At 31.8% G+C, this 21,580-nt stretch overlaps 1 protein-coding gene across 1 annotated transcript; it reads left to right on the forward strand.

Moving 5' to 3' along the window:
- Nucleotides 1-287: 287 nt before the first annotated feature.
- Nucleotides 288-14,594, forward strand: LOC134708477 (fibrinogen-like protein 1). The gene is made up of 6 exons (XM_063569040.1): nt 288-696; nt 1,616-1,715; nt 4,536-4,669; nt 5,656-5,752; nt 8,342-8,506; nt 9,858-14,594. The coding sequence occupies exons 1-6, from the start codon at nt 361-363 to the stop codon at nt 10,112-10,114; spliced, it is 1,089 nt and encodes a 362-aa protein (XP_063425110.1). The 5' UTR covers nt 288-360; the 3' UTR covers nt 10,115-14,594.
- The last annotated feature ends 6,986 nt before the right edge of the window (nt 14,595-21,580 follow it).

Below are 21,580 nucleotides of genomic sequence, written 5' to 3' on the forward strand. Positions count from 1 at the left end.
AGTTTTCGACCGAAGATGTAACAAAGTAATTATATCAAGTCATTGCAAAACGTTATTGTTCATTCTGCTGCTTTTCTAAAAATAATTCATTATTCGAACCAAACAGACATTTACGAAACAAATGATTGAAGACTGCGTGACAGGAATTTGTCATTTGATAGCATGGCATTAATAAATCGAAATTTTAATAATACGTTACCATACACAATCATTGATTTTAAACATTTTGAACATAATTCATAGAATACTGTTCTAAATTATTAACACTAAATTGGTTATCACTGTTGCTAAGCCGTGTACATTGTCAGAATATTTTGTAAGTTCTTTAAGCAAAAGAGAAATCATACTAGAACGACAGTCATGGCAGTAGTAGTATCTAATGTCCATGTCTCATATTGTTATATCGGATTTACATTACTCATACATTTGATAGGAATATTTTGTCAGGAATGTCGTCTTAAAAGCATGAGAGTAGACCCTGATCATATCAATGCTCGTTTGCACGGTTATACATTTATAACGTTTGAAAACATTGGCGCAAATGCATGTTTTGATAAATGTATTCGTCGGAGGAGATGTCTATCATTCAATTACAAAGAAGAACAACGCCACTGTGAAATAAACGAGAAAAACGGCGAAACCGACTTAGTTGAAGGAATTGGTTATGTGCATGTAAATATACAACAGTACAGAAATGTAAGTATCAGTCAGAATATTAATAGTTGCAATTGATTGCTGTAGTTTTGGATTCTTAAAATCTTTTTACAGAATTTAAAGTTGCACATACACAAAACAAAATACAAAAATTATTAAAAAAACTATATTCGGTTGAGATGATTGTACTATTTATCCAATCCCTTATATAACATAGATATCCTATTAAATATTAGATTTCTTTTCAAAACATTTCCTGTTGATTGATCATCACTATGGAAACACCGTAAAAGCTGATAATATAGCCTGTAACCATCACCAATCAAATTGTCCGCTTAAATGTACTGCGCACAACCAAAGCTGCTGTTTATGAGATTAAACAACTGAGGTACATGATCATAAGCACAGTATACGTATCTCTGATGCATTAAAATCGCTGAAAAAAAACCCACCGGGTCGATTTCACTTGTATACTGGACTTTGAACCCTCTACAGCTTACCAGTTTTGTATTCAATATCATTTAGTGCTGCCAGTCTATAAAACAAGGCTAATTATATTTTGAAATAATATAAATGACTCAGGTTTTATTCATCAACACACATTTATGACAGACGATTTAATCATCATAATTTAAAAAGAAAAAAAAAAAAAGAAAAAAAAAACTAATTCATATTGTGGAGATTACATATTGTTGCTTTGCTTACAAATCATTATACACCATCATTTTGTTTTACAACATTTAAGGTTATAAGTTAATATTGATAGTATTTAGGTAGCAACCATTTAAGTTAAGTGGGTATGGAAAATCATAATTTTCTAATTTCATCAACCCTCCTTTTGGAGTGAAATTGTCGTTCTCTAATACTACCATTGCAAGTACAAACATGTAGCTCTATTATCGTGAAGCTTAATTGATTAATTTACTTGCGAAATGAAATTAAATTAGAAAATGTTGAACAGTTTTCCAGACATGACCCTTGCTCAAACATAGAAATTTGTCAAGTCGGTGAAATCTGCCAAACCACGAGGGTCGGCGAATTAGTATGTGTTAAAGACATCAGTAAGTATAACTGTTATCTTGACCAGTGAAACAGTCCTGAGGATGACTGGATTGATTGATTAATATATATATATAAAGTAAGTCATCTGACAACCCGATTCACCAAAATACGTCTTGCTCAAAATGCTAATTCAACCCAAATCTCTTATTTTCAAGATGATTGCATACCAGTAAAAAATGCTAAGTTCGTAGATTTTAAACTTTGTCGCTTATTGGGAATTAATAATATCATGGAAGTAATATTGAAAGGAATAATATCGTCGTCACTTCAAAGGTTTCATCTGCGTTACCTCCGATCTTTCGATAACTCGTTAGTTGGTTCAATATCTGATGGAAGTTGACTTTCCGCATGTGATCGATCAAATCACTGACACTTATCGGTCATTTTCGTGTTCACGGAGAATTACTAACAGACAAGTTTTTGTCGTATATACGTGCGAAGTAACCCGAATAGCCCATTCGTTGCATTCCGTTGATTGATTTACGCTGCCGAATTCGTTCAATTTTAATATTTACAGACAGTTAAAAAAACATTTCCGTAAGTTAAGAAGATGATTGTACAACAAATACGTTATTAAATACGAAAAATCTAAGTCTTTCTCGTATTAGTCTGACAATTGAAATATTCACATTTCTAAACGGTTCTATCCTTCAACTAAAGTTCTTGATACATAAACTAATTTGTGTAAAAATGAATTTGCTGTACGACGGATAGATTCAGGCTCATGTCGTCGGTTTGTTATAATTTTTGCTGTAAGCTTGTTATATTTATACAAGCATTCCACAATAAACACTTCAAAAAATATATATATATTTACGAAAATATATTCCCCATTTTCGTTGTCCAGTTTCAATAATGTAACCAATGATTGACATTTATGACATATACATAATTAAGAAAACTTGAAAGTAAATATCCTTTTTTTCAATCCCGATAAAAACTGCACATTTCAACAGTAAAAAAATCTAAGTCTAGATTTGCCTACATTATTTTGTTAAGTATCATGTAATACCTGATAGATTCATCGGTATTTAACTGGTAAATCGGGATTCGCTTTTAACCGGAGAATACTTTGATGACAGTTTTAAACAAACGGTAAAAAGCAAAGCTATGCTAAATTAAATACAATTTTCCATACTAAACTGCTGTAGTTTGATCAATTCTCTTCCGTTTTTCAATTATTTTTTTTTACATCATACGACTTCATCTGAAGGTAGAGGTTTTATATGATACAGCGCCACCTTCTAATTAATAAACATCGGATTTCACACAGGTACTTAATAATAACAGGACTCGATAATACTAATAGTTAGTCGATGTTATTCCTTTTAAATATTACTTCCATGATAGTATGTAGATGTTCATATCCACTAAAAAATCGTATCAGTTTGTTTTAAGTAATTCTTTATTCTACGGATTGAAGTCAGTTTGGTTCACCCAGGGTTATCTTTCTCTTCGCTTTGTTCATACGAATATAAATACCCCATCTTCCTATATCTATATAGACTTTGTATTAATAATGCGTAAATAAAATCACAATACGGCTTCAGAGATTGCATTAGTGTAATGACAAATCATGACAAATCTGTAATCATGGTCTCAAAAGCTCCGAATGATTAGTAGAAAATACAGGGGCGGATCCAGGACCTCCATGTCTTGGAGGGGGGGGGGGGGGGGGCACCATGAACCAAGTGTTTTTGGATATATATATATATTATTTTAATTTCTGCAAAACACCTTCATATCTTCATAAATGGTGACCTTTTGCATAGCCTCATACATGTAAATGGTAATTGAAACAAGAACAATAAAAACAAATATAACTGCATGCTTCGGCTTTAAGAGAAATGTATAAGTCCTAGATTCTGTAACAAACTAATTTTTTACCGGCAATCAAATAGCATTTTATTAATGATTATTTAATTGGAAAGGTCAAATTTTTTTTCTAGACGGGAGAAAGCATTAGGGGTAAGGGGAAGGGGATTGGAGTAAAACAAATTGTTGATTTTTTCTCTTGAAAATAAGAGGGGAATGAAATATGACATTCCGTTTAAATAACATATCTTCTAAGTAATCAAAATAAATAGTTAAATTTGATGCTGACTAAATTCACAAAAAAGAAAATTTTGGGAAAAAAAATGTTTGTACCTATTCTTCAAATACACAGATCAGAAGTTTCACCTGGTAATCGATCTTAATCGGTATTGTATTATCAATACAAGTTTGAACTATTCCAATCAACATGTAAATTTATTTTACATAAAAGCTTTTGCATAGAGACATTACACACAGGTGTCAATATTTACACACCCACCGATAAGTTGTCATCAATCACGCATGGACGCTGGTATTACGTAAAGATCGGTGTAAGAAGTTTAATCAAGCTGTGACAATATTCGGACTAGATACAAAGTTTCGGTAGCAATACAATTATGTTAGAAATTTTTTTAGTTGACCTGAACCTGGGGGGGGGGGGGGGGATGTGCCCCCTGTGCCCCCGATAAATACGCCACTGAAATATACAAATACAAAAGTTTTCAATCAGAAAATTGATAATTCTTTTGAATGACATATTATGAATACAAACTACTAGTACCGATCTGATCAGTGAATTTTTCTCGATATGTAAAAAATAACTAATTTCTCTCTGCGTATGTAAATAATTATACGTCATTTTAAGTAATGAATAGAAATTGGAAGAATGAGCTTACAAAGATTCTTTAATTATAAACATATAAAACATTCCATTGTTCTCGTCATAGATTAAAATTAACCTTGAATTCAAACATTTATGTTGCTTTTAACATATACATATTTAGATCAAATACAGCCAGTTACTGACTGCAGTGGATTACACCCAGATCTTCCAAGTGGTACCTATGAAATACGACCGAACCATTTTCATGTCATTAAAGTTTATTGTGATCAAAGCACTTCCGGTGGTGGTTGGACGGTAAGTAGACTGGTTTCCGATTGCAATATTCAGACGTCATTCGGCAATCCTCGGTAGAATCCGTTACTCTCCGTTTATGGGTACGGAATCGGCCGAGTTGTGACGAATGATTCAGATATTAGACATATACTTATATAACTTGAATATGGCAGAATTAACGTTAAGTTTAATGTAACAAAAATATTCTGGCATGTCCGTTTTTTTAGTTATCGAGCAAAATGAAATTAAAAAATTTAAAGATTTAATGAAAAATACTATAGCCCTGATAATAAAATTGCGAAAATAGCATACTTACTGTTAAGTTGTTTTAGGCAGACAATTATAAAAATGAATTATTTTATGAAATAGGAAAATTATTTTCACCATGACAACACGAGCGCATCCCTTTTTGGAATTTGTCATCTGATTTAATGAAAGAACTGCAGTTGAGTATACGTGTGTAAATTTTTAAAATTAATTAAATAATTTATAAGGCTAATAAACAAACATGAATTAATAAGAAAAATAACATAATTAACAAGTCGTGTTAATTGAACAATGATAATCAATTAAAAGATAAGAACAAACAGTACACCTCAGTCGAACAAATTCTTACTCGAAAAAACAGTATCCACTAGGATGTATGCGATATAAAAACTGATTGATATGAGAGTTATTGACCGACAGAACTAAAGATTTGAACTGTTCAGAACTGTTCCGCGTTAAAGTTGTATAGAATTGTTTTACTGCTCATTATATTTAAGGGTAAAACTGTTCAAAACTGTTTCAAGAATTGTTTATATTAGAACACACGATGTTGACATCCCTCCGTAATGTGACAGATCAACTTTCTCACAGTTTTCCTGGCAGTTCTTGTCAGATTTTGAAATAAATAAAAATTATTCAAAATTCTCAACTTCACATATATTGCATTTAATAACACCATGTCGTATTGTAACGAGTAATATGTTTCTTTTTCTTTTTCTTATATCATAAATTTAAATAAGGTGTTTCAAAGAAGAAAAGATGGATCTACTGATTTTTATCGTGGCTGGAATGATTACGAAAATGGTTTTGGTGATCTTGAGAATGAATTCTGGTTAGGTAATTATGATTACATTACAATGATTTTGATTTTGTACTTTTTAGCACCACATTTCGTCGCGGCAAGTTTTTATTGGTGGAGGAACCCAGAGTGGCCGGAGAAAACAACCGACCTTTGATATTAACACTGACAATCCTAGTCAATTAAGATTGGAGTTTATTGCACCGGCACGATCGGGGTTAGAAGTTACAACCTCAGTGTCGACTGGCTAGTGATTACAGTAGTAACTACTAAGACCACTCGGCCAAAGAGACGCCCTTGTATTATAATTACCACAATAGAAATATTAGAGAAAAAAATCGATTATTATATTTTTTTTATTTAGCATATAAAAAAAACAACGAGCCATTTAGTCTACTAAAAACAGTGGAATGATTAAACTTGAAAAAAGAAGTCTATTCGATAATGCGTTACTCTGACAATATCCGCTCCATGCAAGAGTCTCTCATTTGTAAATGCAGTAATCGTCTTTGTAAAAATAAGGCGATGTGGTATGATTGCAAATAGGAAAAATATCCATAAAGTTCAAATGAATCAGATTTAAGCAGCTATCAGCCACTATTATGTTTTCATCAATGAAATGAATAAAATATTAAATGAACATTACTATAAAATTGAATGTAAATGCCTTGACATGAAAAAAAATGAGACAATTCAAACGAAAAAACTAACAGCATAATTTATACCAAAAATATTTTAGAAAAAAAATGACAGATATGATACAACGACAGACTCTGATCTACAGGCCCTTGATTTATGAATAAACACATACAGAGTATGCCAATTGATCGTTTAGCATATTTATATATCTCGCTTAGCCAAATGAACAACTTTCTTATTAAGGATTTAACTGTTATATCGAAGAGGGGACTATATATCTGTTCCGGACCATATGAGTATCTGGACCATACGCGTATGGTCATGACCATATGGGTATATACTCATATGGTCCGACCATACTCGTATGGTCGGACCGTACGCGTATGGTCGGGGTAATCAACTCGTATACTTTTAAACCCTTCATTAGGTGTGACCCTTCTGATTGTTACGTAACTAAAATGTCATTTTATGTATATTAAAAAAAAATTATTTAAAAAAAACAGTTTCGCACAGTTAATATTTCTTACTATTTGTAAGTACAATTATAAAAAGATGCCAAAATTAAATGAACATATTGTACAAGGAATTTTATTCTTTAAAGTAGGTGACATCACCGGCAAGGATCATGATATTTTTTAAAGATCATGATATTTTTTAAGACATTTTAAAAGTAAAATATTAAAAGTGTGTTTCTTTATTTTTCTATTCTTTTTTTCTATACTTCTATTTAATCTTAATTTTAAGACGGTAAAATAGCATTTAAGAGCCATGAAATAGCCACTGTCTTTATCTAATTTGATCTGTGAAATTCATTTTACGATATTGAAGATCTAGAGTTTCTCAAAAACACCGTAGACACATCGGAATTGTCCGAGTCGATATCACTGCACGCAGCCAAAACAAGCAATCTCAGAAAAACTACATGTATGGTACCGTGTGAATTTCATTTTAAGTATATACAAAAGCATACACGAATACAATAAGCGATGAAAACTAAGATCAACTGACTGTGGCATCAATATTTAATGTTTATGTAGCTTTTGACATGTAAAATTAATACATTGTTTTGTAAACACATTTGTTTTGAAGATAAATTTTGTTGTATTATTTCTATTGTATATTTGAAAAAATACCTATATGGTCCAAATACTCATATGGTCTGGCCCGTTAATAACCAAACGAGTATAATACTCATATGGTCCGACCATACGCGTACGGTCGGACCATACGCGTACGGTCGGACCATATGAGTATACGCATATGGTCATGACCATACGCGTATGGTCCAAATACTCATATGGTCCGGAACATATCCATATTCCATTGGCCATTATGTTTATCCATTAAAAAGGTTAATCAAACATATAAATTCAGTTTTGAAAAATTGATCGTGTTGAGTTCATAATGAATAAGATAAAAAGAAATGAAAAACTTAATCACAAATATATTTATCAAGCGATAAGTATATGTAAGAGAATGCATATCCCTTTCTTCATGATCATTCTCTTACAAATTTAGAATATTATAAAGTGATCAAGGCGCAAGAATCTCTTGTACCTAAGAATTTGTTTCATGGTCGGTGTTAATCAAAGGTTTATAATTGATGCATGACTTTTGCAGTCTGTCATTATAAGATATTTTAGACTTACTTTTTAATTTGAGAAATATTAGAACAAGGCGTTAAAAACCAGATGTAAGGTTACACATCAATGAAAAGAATATGTTTCTTGACTGTGAGAATGAATGTAAATCTTATAATTTTTGAGCGAGGAATGATCCTTTTTTAAGGGCAGTTGTAACTTATTTATAAAAACTCTTCGTTTTGAATGGTAAGTAGGTCTGTACAATAGGATAATCCCTGGCTAAAGAAATGATTTACATTCATTTTTCACAAGTAAGATCGAGACACCAAATTCTAGAATTTCATTGTTCGACAACACTTATTCACTACCTATTCTTAGTGAATAAATCAATCAATCTGTCTTTAGGAAACAAGAATATTCATGCTATAACTTCACAAAGAAAGTATCAGTTACGATTTGACCTTGAAGACTTCGAAGAAGAAACCAGATACGCTGTTTACAGTACATTCAACATTGGGAACGCCTCTTCCGAATATCAACTGACAATTCAGGGTTACACAGGAGATGCTGGTATGTATTAAGCCTCCTGCATTTAGAGGTCAATGCATTTTCTGTTAGTTAATCGTGCAACGTACTTTTTGAATGTTCAAATCGTAATGAAATGCAAGTTATGAAGTCATGATAGTTTCTGTTATTCAAATATAAGTGCATGTTATTCATTGGAACGTATCAACACACTGATAAGTCAGCTATATGTATCAGCTCAACTGTATGTAAACTGTTCAATTGGTGTATACCCCTTTTTTGTTTATTAACTTAATGTTTTACATGTCTTGCGTTTGGTTTTAGAAAATAATGTTCTTCTTAACCAATGGATCCTTTCAACCAACCTTAGTCAACACAAACAATTAAAGGAAAGAGAAACGCGCGTCTGGCGTATATACTAAATTTTGTCCTGGTATCTATGATGAGTTTATTTATACTGCTGTTAAATATTATTTATTCGATAAAGTAAAAAAAAATACGGGTAACAAATTAGATCGCAGGGAAACATTATAATTATAATTAATGACAACTTAAGAACAAAAAAAAACCAAACCACCTCAACATCTCAAGTCAACAGACAATTAATATTTTTAACAAAAGTTATAATTTTCTTCCTTGTTTTCGAGCGATATCTAAGAGATGAATATTACAATATGTTTAAATCTTGAAATGCTGTTATGGTTTTACTTTGATCAGGAGCGCTAAAATTCAAGCATTTGAAAGCATGAGATATGCTAAGATGTAGAAGCATTAGGACATTTAACACTAAAAGGATATAAAACAAATAGCTCAATCCATCATATTCTAACTTGAGTGAGTTGGAACAGTGGGTTTTTGTAAAAACAAAAAGTATTAACAAACATATCGAACTCTAAGGTAAACATAAAGGAGGGAAGTCCATAAAACTTGACAAATACACGACACGACACGAATCAAGTAGCGGAACAAATGGAAAACAAACTGTTATATTCCTGACTTGACTTTACAAAGAAAATTTAGGATTAAACCTGGTTTTAAAGCGCAGTAAACTTCCCACCAGCATGACAGTTATTGATAGTTCATTCAGCCAAGCGCAATTGTTAGTAGACAGACATAAATCTGAAAATCAAATTTATTGATTTTTGTTTTCATTGAATTCTGTCAATAGGGTAGACAAAACTGGTTTATTTTCACGTAGTAGTTTATGCTTTTCCTTCAAATGGTCTTCAAATTAATATATTTGACATATAATAATGTGACGCAGGCGGTTTAATAAATTATTATCCGAGCACATATAATTCTACGCTTGCACTGTAACATGAATTATAAGCTTATTTCAATATAATCTGAACATAATATAATTTTTTGCTCATTTTAAAACATATATATTTTAAAGGCGATGCCATGAGAGATTGGAAAAGGAGCTTGAACGGAAGAAAGTTTTCAACGAAAGACAGGAACAGCGATTCTAATTACGATAACTGTGCAGTAACACGCTATGGTGCTTGGTGGTTTAGAGATTGTACCCGTTCTCATATGAATGGTCTGTATACAACGGACAGAACAGAAAATGAAACTACAATTCACTGGTATACTTGGCATAATCGCACACCATTAAAAGGAACAGAGATGAAAGTGAAGCCCGTCTTGTAAAATAACGTTATAACTTATTTTCAATAACATTTTTTTCGTAGATTAAAAATTAAGTTTTCGGTATCGAACGGACGGAACAGAAATGGTAACTAAAGAATACATTCACTGGAATACGTGGCATAAAAAAAAGAGCAAATAAAAAACAGAGATGAAAGCCTGTCTTGTAAAGCTAACTTTATAACTAATTTTTCAATATAATTTTTCTCGAGGAACATATTTATTCAGTAAAGAATAGGTGAATTTAAAGGACGAATAATGTATTTCAAACTCAGTTTTAGCAGGCACTTCGGTATTTAACAGCGTGACATAAAACTGCTTCTTTAAATACAATTTGTGAACGTAAAAAATAAATAGAACCGAACATGATCATTGTGCTTGGTAGCTTTGTGTAGTGTTAAAGATAATTTTATGAAATTTTCACCAAATGATCAATTTCGATAAATACTGTTATGATTCTATACGATATCAAACGTTGACCATAACTCACTTTAACTTTTATTATTTTATCAGTCCAATTCATAACAAGTTCTTCGAAACAAAGTATCTTCCTGTTACTCATTGATTAGTACATTTTGTAGTATTGTAGCAAAATGAACAATAATAAAATAGTAAAAGAGAGTCTTAAAATACCAAAGGGACATTCAAGATCATAAGTCGAAAATAAACTTGACAATGCCATGGCTAACAAAGAAAAAAATAGCATACAAACAGTTGTACACAGTTCACAGCATAGAAAACGAAAAACTGAGCTACACTAACCCCACAAAAAACTAGGAGTGTTCTCATATGCCTCGGAAGGATAGGCAGATATAGCTGCACATGTGGCACATGTTGTGTTACTTGCGTTAGTATAAACCCCGTAAAAGGTCAAACTTGCATTGGTGCGTCACAGACGGGGAATAGTGAATTGGAATGTAATTAGGACATTTTGGACATATTTGCTTTACTGAAAATTCGGAAATTAGTGCGTGCATTTATAATTGCGATTTTGTCATTTTAGTCTTTAATGCAATTGTCAAAGCGTCAATAGACTTCTGATGCTTTAATAAATGTATACAACTGTAGAGAACAAACTTGAAGATTGCAGGATTTAGAAATGTGTTCTTATTTGGCATATATGTTTTGACTTTTTTTATATTTACATATTGTTTATTTACGTTGAATAATATCTGTGAAATATTTTTACATTTCAAAGGTCAAACTTGAAAATTGCTGGCGTTAGAAAAATAAGACAATTTCATATTTTTTGTTTGGTGTTCGCCTTTGGCTTTTATGTGTTGACTTTTTATGTATTTTCATATTGCATGTGTGCGTTATATACTATTTTATGTCTGTGGAACATTTATTCATTCAAAAGTATAAAACTTTAAAATTTCTGGCGTTAGAAATCGGGACAATTCCATTCTTTAAATTTTTTGTATGTTTCTATGTTCTATTTGGCATACATGTGTTAACATTTTGTATATTAACATTTTGAATAATTTCGTTAAATATTTTATGTCTGGAGCATTTTCACATTTAAAAGTATAAACTTGAAGATTGCAGGACTTAGATATGGGGAAAATTATTCTCGGAGTTCAGTATTTTATTTTTTACGGATTTTGATCCCGGGTTAAGCGAGAGATTTGATGCGTGGAATGTCATAGCGCACATAGTATCAGTATGCGATTTGTATTAACTTGTCTCTCTCTTGTACACAGAGATTATACTTTACCAAAACAACTTCAACTGAAAATCAAAGCAATTCTTAGCTTATTGAACATTCCGGGATCAAAATCTGTAAAAATTAAAAAACAAAAATACTGAACTTCGAGGAAAATTCAATTGGAAAATCCCTAATCTAATTTAAATGACAGACGCCTATGTAAATGAATATAGTAGCTTTACAGATTTTATCATATAAGTAGTGTTGTACATCATATAAGTATACTTGCACACCATATAAGTATGTTTGCACATCATATAAGGATATTTGCATTGCATAAAAAGGTGTTTGCACATCCCATAATGACAAGTGCAGATTAAAGGAAGGTGATTGCACATCATATAATGACAAGTGCACATCATAGCAAGGTCAGTACACATCAAATTATAAAAATAGGCATAACAAGACAGTATTTGGCGTTCCATAGTTAACAGCTTTACATCTGTGGATGAAGATTTTTAACAAAGTGCAAATTTTACATATTTGTTGAATGTTGATATATAGGAAACAAATTATAAAAGATGGCAATTTATCTGGGAGGATCGTGTAAAAGATAAAGTTTAAGCATTGATGTGTAATGTTTACACAATTATTTTTTCAATAAATACACATAGTCTGTCACATTTTTTGCAGAACTGACTTGCATATATACTGTATATATTTTCATTTGATTAAATGTCAAGACATTCAAATAGGGCGGAAGATATCAGAGAGACATTTAAACTTCAAGATAAAAAACAAACTGACATTACCATGACTATAAAGAAAAAGACAAACAGATAAATAATAGTACACAAGACTTTACATAGAAACCTAAGACTAAGCATTACGAACCCCACCAAAAACTGGAAGTGATCTCAGATACTTCGGAAGGGTAGGCAGATCCTGCTCTAGATGTGGCACATCTTGTGTTGCTTATGTTGTTACTAGTGTTGTCAAATCGTACAATTTTGACTAACTGATTACTCGGATAATCGTTCGGCCGAGTAACCGGTTAGCCGTATCTTTGAATTTTTTAATACGACGAATTGAAGTTTGTCCTTTGACATTATTAGGCTTACATGTGAGGATTTTGGCGAAGTTTGACTTTTAATAATCCAATCTTCTATAGCACTGGTAATAACTCCAGATTAAAAAAAATCTTTTTGATCTTGTCGAATTAAAAATGCATGAAACCGATGATACTTTCGTTTTTTCCTGATGTCTCAGAAAATAATGTGGAGTGTTTCTATTTAAAATAATTAAGCCTGTTACTCTTACTATCCAGTATTATACATTATTTCATTTATGTTGATTTTACATCTTTTGAGTCGGCACTTCGTTTAAAGTAAAGTCTTGCACGATTGAGGTTGTACGTTCAGATGTAGGTCTACGCAATATTGGATCAAATTAAAATAAGGAAGTTAATTGTAAAATATAATCTAGTTTACTGATTTAAAGTTGCTGCTGAAAATAACAAATATACTAATTATGCTTACTTAAGGTCTTGCTCCGAGCTGATAGACAAGTGGTCTAAGTTCTAATTAATATTATGGTTTTTTTTCAAGATAACAATAGCAATCAATTTACTGAACAATCAAGCTGTGAAATTAATAACCGACGAAAATTTTAAAACAGAACAAAATTGACTTCAATACACTTTTACATCAAATTTATTAAGATTGAAAAAAGTCCGTTTAACCGGTTAGTGTTTTTGGTATTCGATATTCGGACCTTCCGACGGTAAACCGATTAACAATACTAGTTGTTACCAATCAAATTATGTTGTCTTACATCGAGGCTTAGTTTTGCTGATCTATCGTGTACTGACAACATGCTCTATTGTATTCGCTTTAATTGTGCACATTCTTACATAAATGTATCTACATTTTCAATAAAACATCTCTCTATACAAAACGTTTTATTATACCACAGAATAATCGAAAATGTTTTTCTTTCATTTAGAATTTTTAAGATTTGGTACCAATATTGCTGGATTAGAGGCAATATAGTATGTTTTCAATGTCCTTCTCTCAGAAATACATAAAACACTCAGAACATTAAAGTAAAAATAAAGAGTACCTGAGAGAATATCATGAACTCCTTGAGGCTTGAAACAGGGTGCGTTGATAGATAAAAAAAGTATAATCGTGTTTAGGACTAATAAAATATTCTCCTATTCAAAGATCTGACACCTGAAAAAAATGTGTTTTGAGACACAAACACATCGTATCAGTATCCATTGTATCAGTATGGTAACTTTCAAATCATGTACACAGCTACTTTTGTATAGGTACTTGTTTTTTCATAGAACTTTATTTGTACTTGAAATTTAGGTACTTCAGATTTTTCGTGACAACCGTTATATTTTCAGCATTTTGAAAGTTTTTCTATTTCAAATCTCTTAAAGATATGATTTTCAAACATGGAATATTGTGATCACTGTTGGTATTATTTCTGTCCAAAAATATTTAGAACAAATCAAGTACTGTAAAATAAAAGTACCTAAATATTACAATAATTTTAAAGTAAAGAAATCGTACTAAATATTAAAAGTAAATTTCAAGTGGTACATATTTTTAGTACAGAAATAGTACCTATGGAAAAGTAGCCGTGTATAGAGTCGAATAAAGTCATTATTCCTCATATCTTTTTATATTAATATATAAAAACAATAATTGCCAATGCAATGATATAACTCTATGATTTATAATTTCAAAACTAAAATCGTCTCGTTTGTTATATATTTTGCTTCTGAGATGACCGATAGTAAAGCTATAAGTCTAAATTTGATGCAGAAAATTTTTTTCCTCTAAGTTCTAATCTATATAAATTAAAGTATAATAAGTTGTGGTATTCGTTTTTAAACGGTGACAGAAAAATATGCCATTTGGAAATAAACTTAGAACTTACAGACTTTTTAAAGAGAAATATACATTTTGAACCTTATTTAGCTAAAGGTAACAGGAATCTGAGAATTCAGATGACAAAATTCAGAATAAGTAACCATGATCTAGAAATAAAGAGAGGTAGATACAGGGGACTTTAGGCAATGGATAGAATTTGTAATCTTTGTAAAAAAGAAGTGGAAGATGAACTCCATTTTTTACTTAAAAGTTCATCTTTGGAAAGTGAGAAAGTTTCCTTTTATTTCCAACATTGTCAAAAATTACAAAAACTTCTTTCACAATTTAGATAATCGATCACAATTTATTTGGCTAATGTCCAATGAAGATAGTCACATGTTTTGAATCACGTGCGCAATTTAATTTATAATTTAAATATTGCTTGAAAACAACTTTTAGAAAGTAAGTAAATTCATATTTTTTACTGTCAAAAAGACAGAGGCATAATTTAGATATTTGTAATTTTAGCTTCTTATTGTATTATCATAAAAGCACCAGGGGAAAAACCAGCATATTTAAATTCAAATTCCTATATATTTTAAGATCACTGTATTTGTCAAAGTTGTACATGATACATTATTTTATAAAAATACATTAGTGTGTCTCTCTTTTCTCTTCATTGTAACCATTGATTTAATTGTATTCAAATAATTGTATTCGTTATGTAATCATTTGTACCAAATTTTATTCTGCCTGTAATGGGGTCTTTAATTGACAATAACATATATTTGATTTGATTTGATTTGTAGACTCACTTCAACAACTTTCTGGTTAAATACAAGTATAACAAGTATAAGTATATCTTTATCCCATATTCCTATGAAGATAGTATATTGCTGCTAAAAGAGGGAAATTCATGATTTCAAAACTAAAATCGTCACGTGTGTCATATAGTGCGCTTTTGAGATGACCGATAGTGTAGCTATAAGTCTAAAATTGATGCAGGAAAAGTCGATTTTCTTAATTTTTTCTTCTAAGTTCTAATATTGATGAAAATCAATTAAAAAAAAATAATGGTAACATTTCAACAATATATTTGTCGTCTTGATTTTGACAAGTACCTGAAGGAACTCAGACTTATATGGAAATAAGAAGAGGTTAGCAAATAGAGGCCCACTTTTAGTTCCCATAGGAATGCCGACAATTTGGTTAAAAAATTAACCTCCGAATTCAAAATAACTCTAGCATAGATGAAGGTAGTTTTTGATGTAGTCGAGTCCACTAGAAACTTAGTACACATGTTTCCTATAATATGATCTTTATAATTTAAATGCCAACATAGATTTTGACCTCAGTATCACATTTTTGTACAATGGACACATTCTTGTTTTTAGAAACTTCATTTTTGTTAATATCACTACGTGGGTTAACACTTTTATAGTATTTTTGGATCATTTTATTTCAGTTCAGACAGAATTTTGATAAACTTATGGACAATATAATTGTAGAACACGAAGATGAGTCTTCTTCTAATTTAACCTATTATCTGGCGTTGTCTTCAGTAGCATCAATAATTATTTTGAAGTTATGTTACAAATTGATGTGTTGGGTTTCTCTGCAATTAGGACTATGAGCAATCACCTAATTGAGATGTTCATTTAAAAATAAGTTTGGATCCTTAGTAATGACATGGCCAGAGGGCTGTAAATTTAAGACGAGTGGGAACAGTCACACGATAGCGGGTCTTGCAATGCTTGCTTATACTTGAATACTTTTTGGGGCAATGATTTTCGTTATAGCTGTTGAATATAATAGGAACAGACTGTATAGATAAAAAATGGAATTTGAAAAATATTGCTGGAGTTGATAGCACAGATTTCTTTATAAAAACTCTGAACAGGAAGGAATCTCTATGTTCTTCATGTGATGGGGGACACTTTTTCAAAACTATTCTTCCCAAGTTAGGAATGGCAGTTGTTAGTTAATACTGGTTTCCGTTTTTGTCTCACCTTGGCTGGGTCACAAAGCTTGACATAGGTATGTTGTTACTGACGACGGTGGCGACGGCGGGGTCAACAATGTATGAGTTTTTGATAAGGTCTAGTTAATGGTGAACCACAAGGGATAGGTCACATTTTGTCATGGTTTGTTTAGTTTACATGCATAATTTTGTGATTAGGTAAGTTTATGGGGAACAACTGGTATATGTCATTGATATTTGGTATGCAGTGGTATGAGCATTGTCATATCTCATTTTCATGGAAATTATTTGGCTCCGTCCCCTTATTCCTGGTCTACTGTCTTTGACGATTTTGTTTAATTTTCATTCATTGGTTTATGATTATGTCAGTTCAAAAGGAACCATTAGTGGTAGGTCAATGCTTATTGGTATTAAGCTTTGCAATTGTAAGTATTGTTTCAATGGAGATTATATAGCCCCACCACCTCATCATGCTTTATTGACTTTGAAACTTTTACAGAGTTTAATGTTTAGGATTAGTTTGTTAAAGAGAACAACTTATAATACGTCAATGGTATTAGGTATGCAGTTTAGTAAAGAGATTTGTTAACCATATACCTTCAGTCATGGTTTATCGACTTCAAATATTTGCATAACTTACAAGTTAAAGTATTGGCATTTTAATTTTAACAATTTTCAAGATCAAAATTACAAAGGTGAGACTAATTCATGTGATAACAGTTTATTTTATGTATGTTGACGTTTAATTTGGTTGCAGTTTTGTGTTTCAGGAGTAAACTTGTTTTCCTTTTATCGTTGGTGTGTTTTCTGTGGTTTTGGTTTGTAATCTGGGTTTGTTATTGCTTAATCGATTATCAACTATTGAACAGCGATATACTACTGTTGCCTTTATTTTCCAACCTTTCTAATTTAAAAAGACGGAAACGTGCTACATCCCAATTATACTGACCATATAAAAAAGAGACCAAATGACCAAGAAATTAACAACTATAGGTCAATGTACGGCCTTCAACAATGATACAAATATCTCAAGATATGACAGAGAACATAATGTTTGATACTGTTATAAAGAAAGAGAAATAACAATATGGGCATTTGATATCATCACGTCTGGCGTACTAAATTATAATCCTGGTACCTTTGATAACTATTTACACCACTGCTGGTGAACGTTTCGTCCCCGAGGGCATCAACAGCCCAGTAGTCAACACTTCGCTGTTAACAGGAATATCAATAATGTGGTCATTTTTATAAATTTCCTGTTTACAAAACTTTGAATTTTTCAAAAACTGAGGATTTTCTTATCCCAGGCATACATTACCTTAGATGTATTTGGCACAACTTTTTGGAATTTTGGATCCTCATTGCTCTTCAACTTTGTACTTATTTGGCTTTATAAATATTTTGATATGAACGTCACTGATGAGTCTTATGTAGACGAAACGCGCGTCTGATGTACTAAATTATAATCCGGGTAGAGATGATTTCAAATGTCTGTTGAATGCCATCTGAGTCGATCTGAACGATCTGAAAGAGATGAATTCGAATGCCATCTGAGTCGACCGGAACGAGTTGATTTCAAATGTCTGTTGAATGCCATCTGAGTCGACCGGAACGAGAGGATTTCAAATGTCTGTTGAATGCCATCTGAGTCGATCTGAACGAGAGGATTTCGAATGTCTGTTGAATGCCATCTGAGTCGACCGGAACGAGATGATTTCAAATGTCTGTTGAATGCCATCTGAGTCGACCGGAACGAGATGATTTTGAATGTCTGTTGAATGTCATCTGAGTCGACCGGAACGAGATGATTTCAAATGTCTGTTGAATGCCATCTGAGTCGACCGAAACTAGATGATTTCGACTGCTATGTGAATATAAACATGATCGAGTCCTGGTCAATTCAGTTTTGAAAAAATATTAGTCAAGATATGTTCAAGCATTTTAAAAGTCATAAAAGGTATGTTGAAAATGAACAGGAGTTTGATACCATCATAAAAAACAAGACACACAGGATAATCAAAATTCTTAATATTTGGCCAGCTTTAGAAGGAATAAAAAAAAATTCAAGGAGGAAAACGTAATGACATTAGAGCACCAATTACAGCGCAATCATATATGATAGGTTGTTTAGATAAAGTATGAAGGAATAAATATGAAGCTGCTTTATTTTTAGCATTTTTTCAGTTGCCTTGTTTGGTTTACTAAGGGTAGGAGAGATCACTACTTCAAAAACTAGGTCTGTTATAAATGGCCCCTACTTAACAATTTCTGATATGTTTGTTTAGACAAAAATCCTGGAGCTGAGAGTATGTTGGTAAAAACTGACCAAAAGGGAAAGTCCGTTACTTTATTGATACCTGAAAACAGAAAAAAACCTACTGTCCAATACGACTCATTAACGAATACTTAAAGGTACGAACTACCTGTAACAGTAAATATTTGTTTCTTCATTATAATGGTATGTATCAACTAGATACCAATTTATCAGTGTACTGGAAAAGGTTGTTTTACATTTTCTTCATATTAGTATAGTTAATTTTAGGTCACATTGTTTTAGAATTGGGGGGGGGGGGGGGGGGGGGCACCAAACTAACCAGGCAGTTTCAAAAGGCTAACAAGCTACAAGTTTTTACAGGTCCCTAGATTTTATGAATTGTTGGATGTTCCCTTGTTAATTGGGCCAATGAAGTGTCAAAGAAAGATGGTAGGACCAACCTGGGATTTGAGTTCAAAGATTTGGAATCCCAACTGGATGCAAAAACTATTTTTTTTACTTTCTCCTAATTTTATTATTATTTATTTTTGAGCTAATGATTTGACAGATTAAGAATTGATAGGGAAGGGTTTAATTGAAAATGTAAAATGTTTTATCCTACGTTACCAGGCTTTATTTAAAAAATGTTATTTTGATATGGTCTACACTGCTACAGTGCAGATACTGGCAATTTGCACACTTGAATGCGGGTGCATTAATCGAACAGAAGAGAAAAAGAGTGAATTCAGTGGTCAAAAACTTTGTAATAGAAAATGGGGGAAAGCTATTGTACAGGAGAACATAAGGGAAAGTGAAGTGTCTTTATACAGAACAGATGGAACTCATTTATCCTAACCTGGAAATCAGGTTTTTTGAAATAATATAGAAGGGGTTTAAGTCTTTCCTACGCACAACAAAATCAACTTTTCCAATGCTTCATTAATGTGAAGGTGAGAACCCAAATCAAATTGGATAGCTGACTTTGGCTCTTATATGGCGGTCCAGGGAGACTGGTAGTGATTGAGGTATCATTTCACTCGGCCCTTGCTCTGGGTCTGACAAGTTCTACAATTTGCAGATTCAAGAAATGTGGAAAGTGGTACAGGCAGGGTCTACATATGGATATATCTGGGACCTCCTCCACCTCATATTATAGAGGGGAGGTCTCCACCTGAAAACATGTGGCGCACTAATAACTGGAGCATTGGAAATACGAGTGTTTTCCCTGGTCACTCCCCATGGTAAGAGGTGGTGTAACTGTGTTTAATTACCAAGGATTTTATGACACTATGTCAACATAGGTCAGCTGATAGCAATTGTGTACACTCTGGCGGATCAACAAAATATTATAGAATACTCTGTAGTGCCACAAATAATGCCACAATATAAAAATGTATATTCTAGTCATGAAAATGTAAATAGAAGTTGGTGTAATAAAATATATGCGTAATCAAAATGATGGTATTTGTATAAGTTGTCAAAGTTATAAATGAAAAACAGAGGATGGAACCTTTATACAAATGAGTATAATATACAGAAAGTATATAGCATTTTAATTTTGGTATCTGTGAATTACAATTAACAACCGACAAAGAGAGACAATTCTAGAACAATTTTCAATCACTGTGATTAAAGGAAGGACTTCAACATAGTTTAGAAAATACATCAACAATTCTTGATCGTTGCTCTTCATCTCATTGTTATTCGTTCAGTATTGATATAGGGTCTTTTTCTTTCAGTTTTGCAATTATAACACAAAAAATCAAAAATCAAATCAGCTACATCATTAATATGGTTCGAAAATTTTAATGACACTTTACATTTACATGGCTTTTGCGCGTCGTACACTGAGTTTACAAACAAGTCATTATCCTTTACAAAAACATCTAAAAGTCTCAGGTAATATACCGATGAAAATATAAAATAAAATTTCAAAAACAAAACAAAAATTGGCAGCTGAACAAACAGCAAACTTAACCGTTAATTATAAGTTTTACTTCTTTTATTTCTTTTTTTCTTATTTTTAAATGTATGATGTATAACATACTACTATTCACAGTTAAATTTTTATGTGCAAATCGATTTTTGGAGGATAATAAAGTAACCAATTTAATAAATGTTCCAAAATTTAAAATATATACTGTTCTGAAAAGTAACAAGAAGAGAATATATATGCCAATGAATTTGTTTCTGAAAATGGTCAAAAAAATATGTTTATTCCATTCCCAATTCTATTTAAACTTCTTTAACCCGTTTTTAGTTTTGAATTGTATGATGTGATAGAAAATAAATCAACTATTTTCAAATGAAAATGGAAAAAACATCTGCAATCCTGATTCAAACCTAAAGAGCATGCCAATAGAAAGATAACATCAATAAGAGGTTTATTAACAACACGACGGGTGACATGTGTGGAGCAGGTTCAGGTGACCCTTCTGGAGCACTGCAGATCACACATTATTTGGATGGCGTTCTTGTTGCTTAGTTTTTAGTTTTGTATGTTGTGTCTTGTGTACTTCTATTTGTCTGTTTATCTTTTTTCTTTTTCAGCCATGCCAATCTATGAGTTTCGTTTTTTCTCTTGTATCGTTCGTCCCTCTTTTTTAAATTATAAATCCTTCAGGGGGTAATAAAGATATCTAATTACTTCTGTGTGGCTGGTTTTTTTTAAGTATTTGTTATTATAGGTGTTATTCTA

The sequence above is a fragment of the Mytilus trossulus genome, chromosome 2 (genome assembly GCF_036588685.1).
Source record: "Mytilus trossulus isolate FHL-02 chromosome 2, PNRI_Mtr1.1.1.hap1, whole genome shotgun sequence".
Classification (NCBI taxonomy): Eukaryota; Metazoa; Mollusca; class Bivalvia; order Mytilida; family Mytilidae; genus Mytilus; species Mytilus trossulus.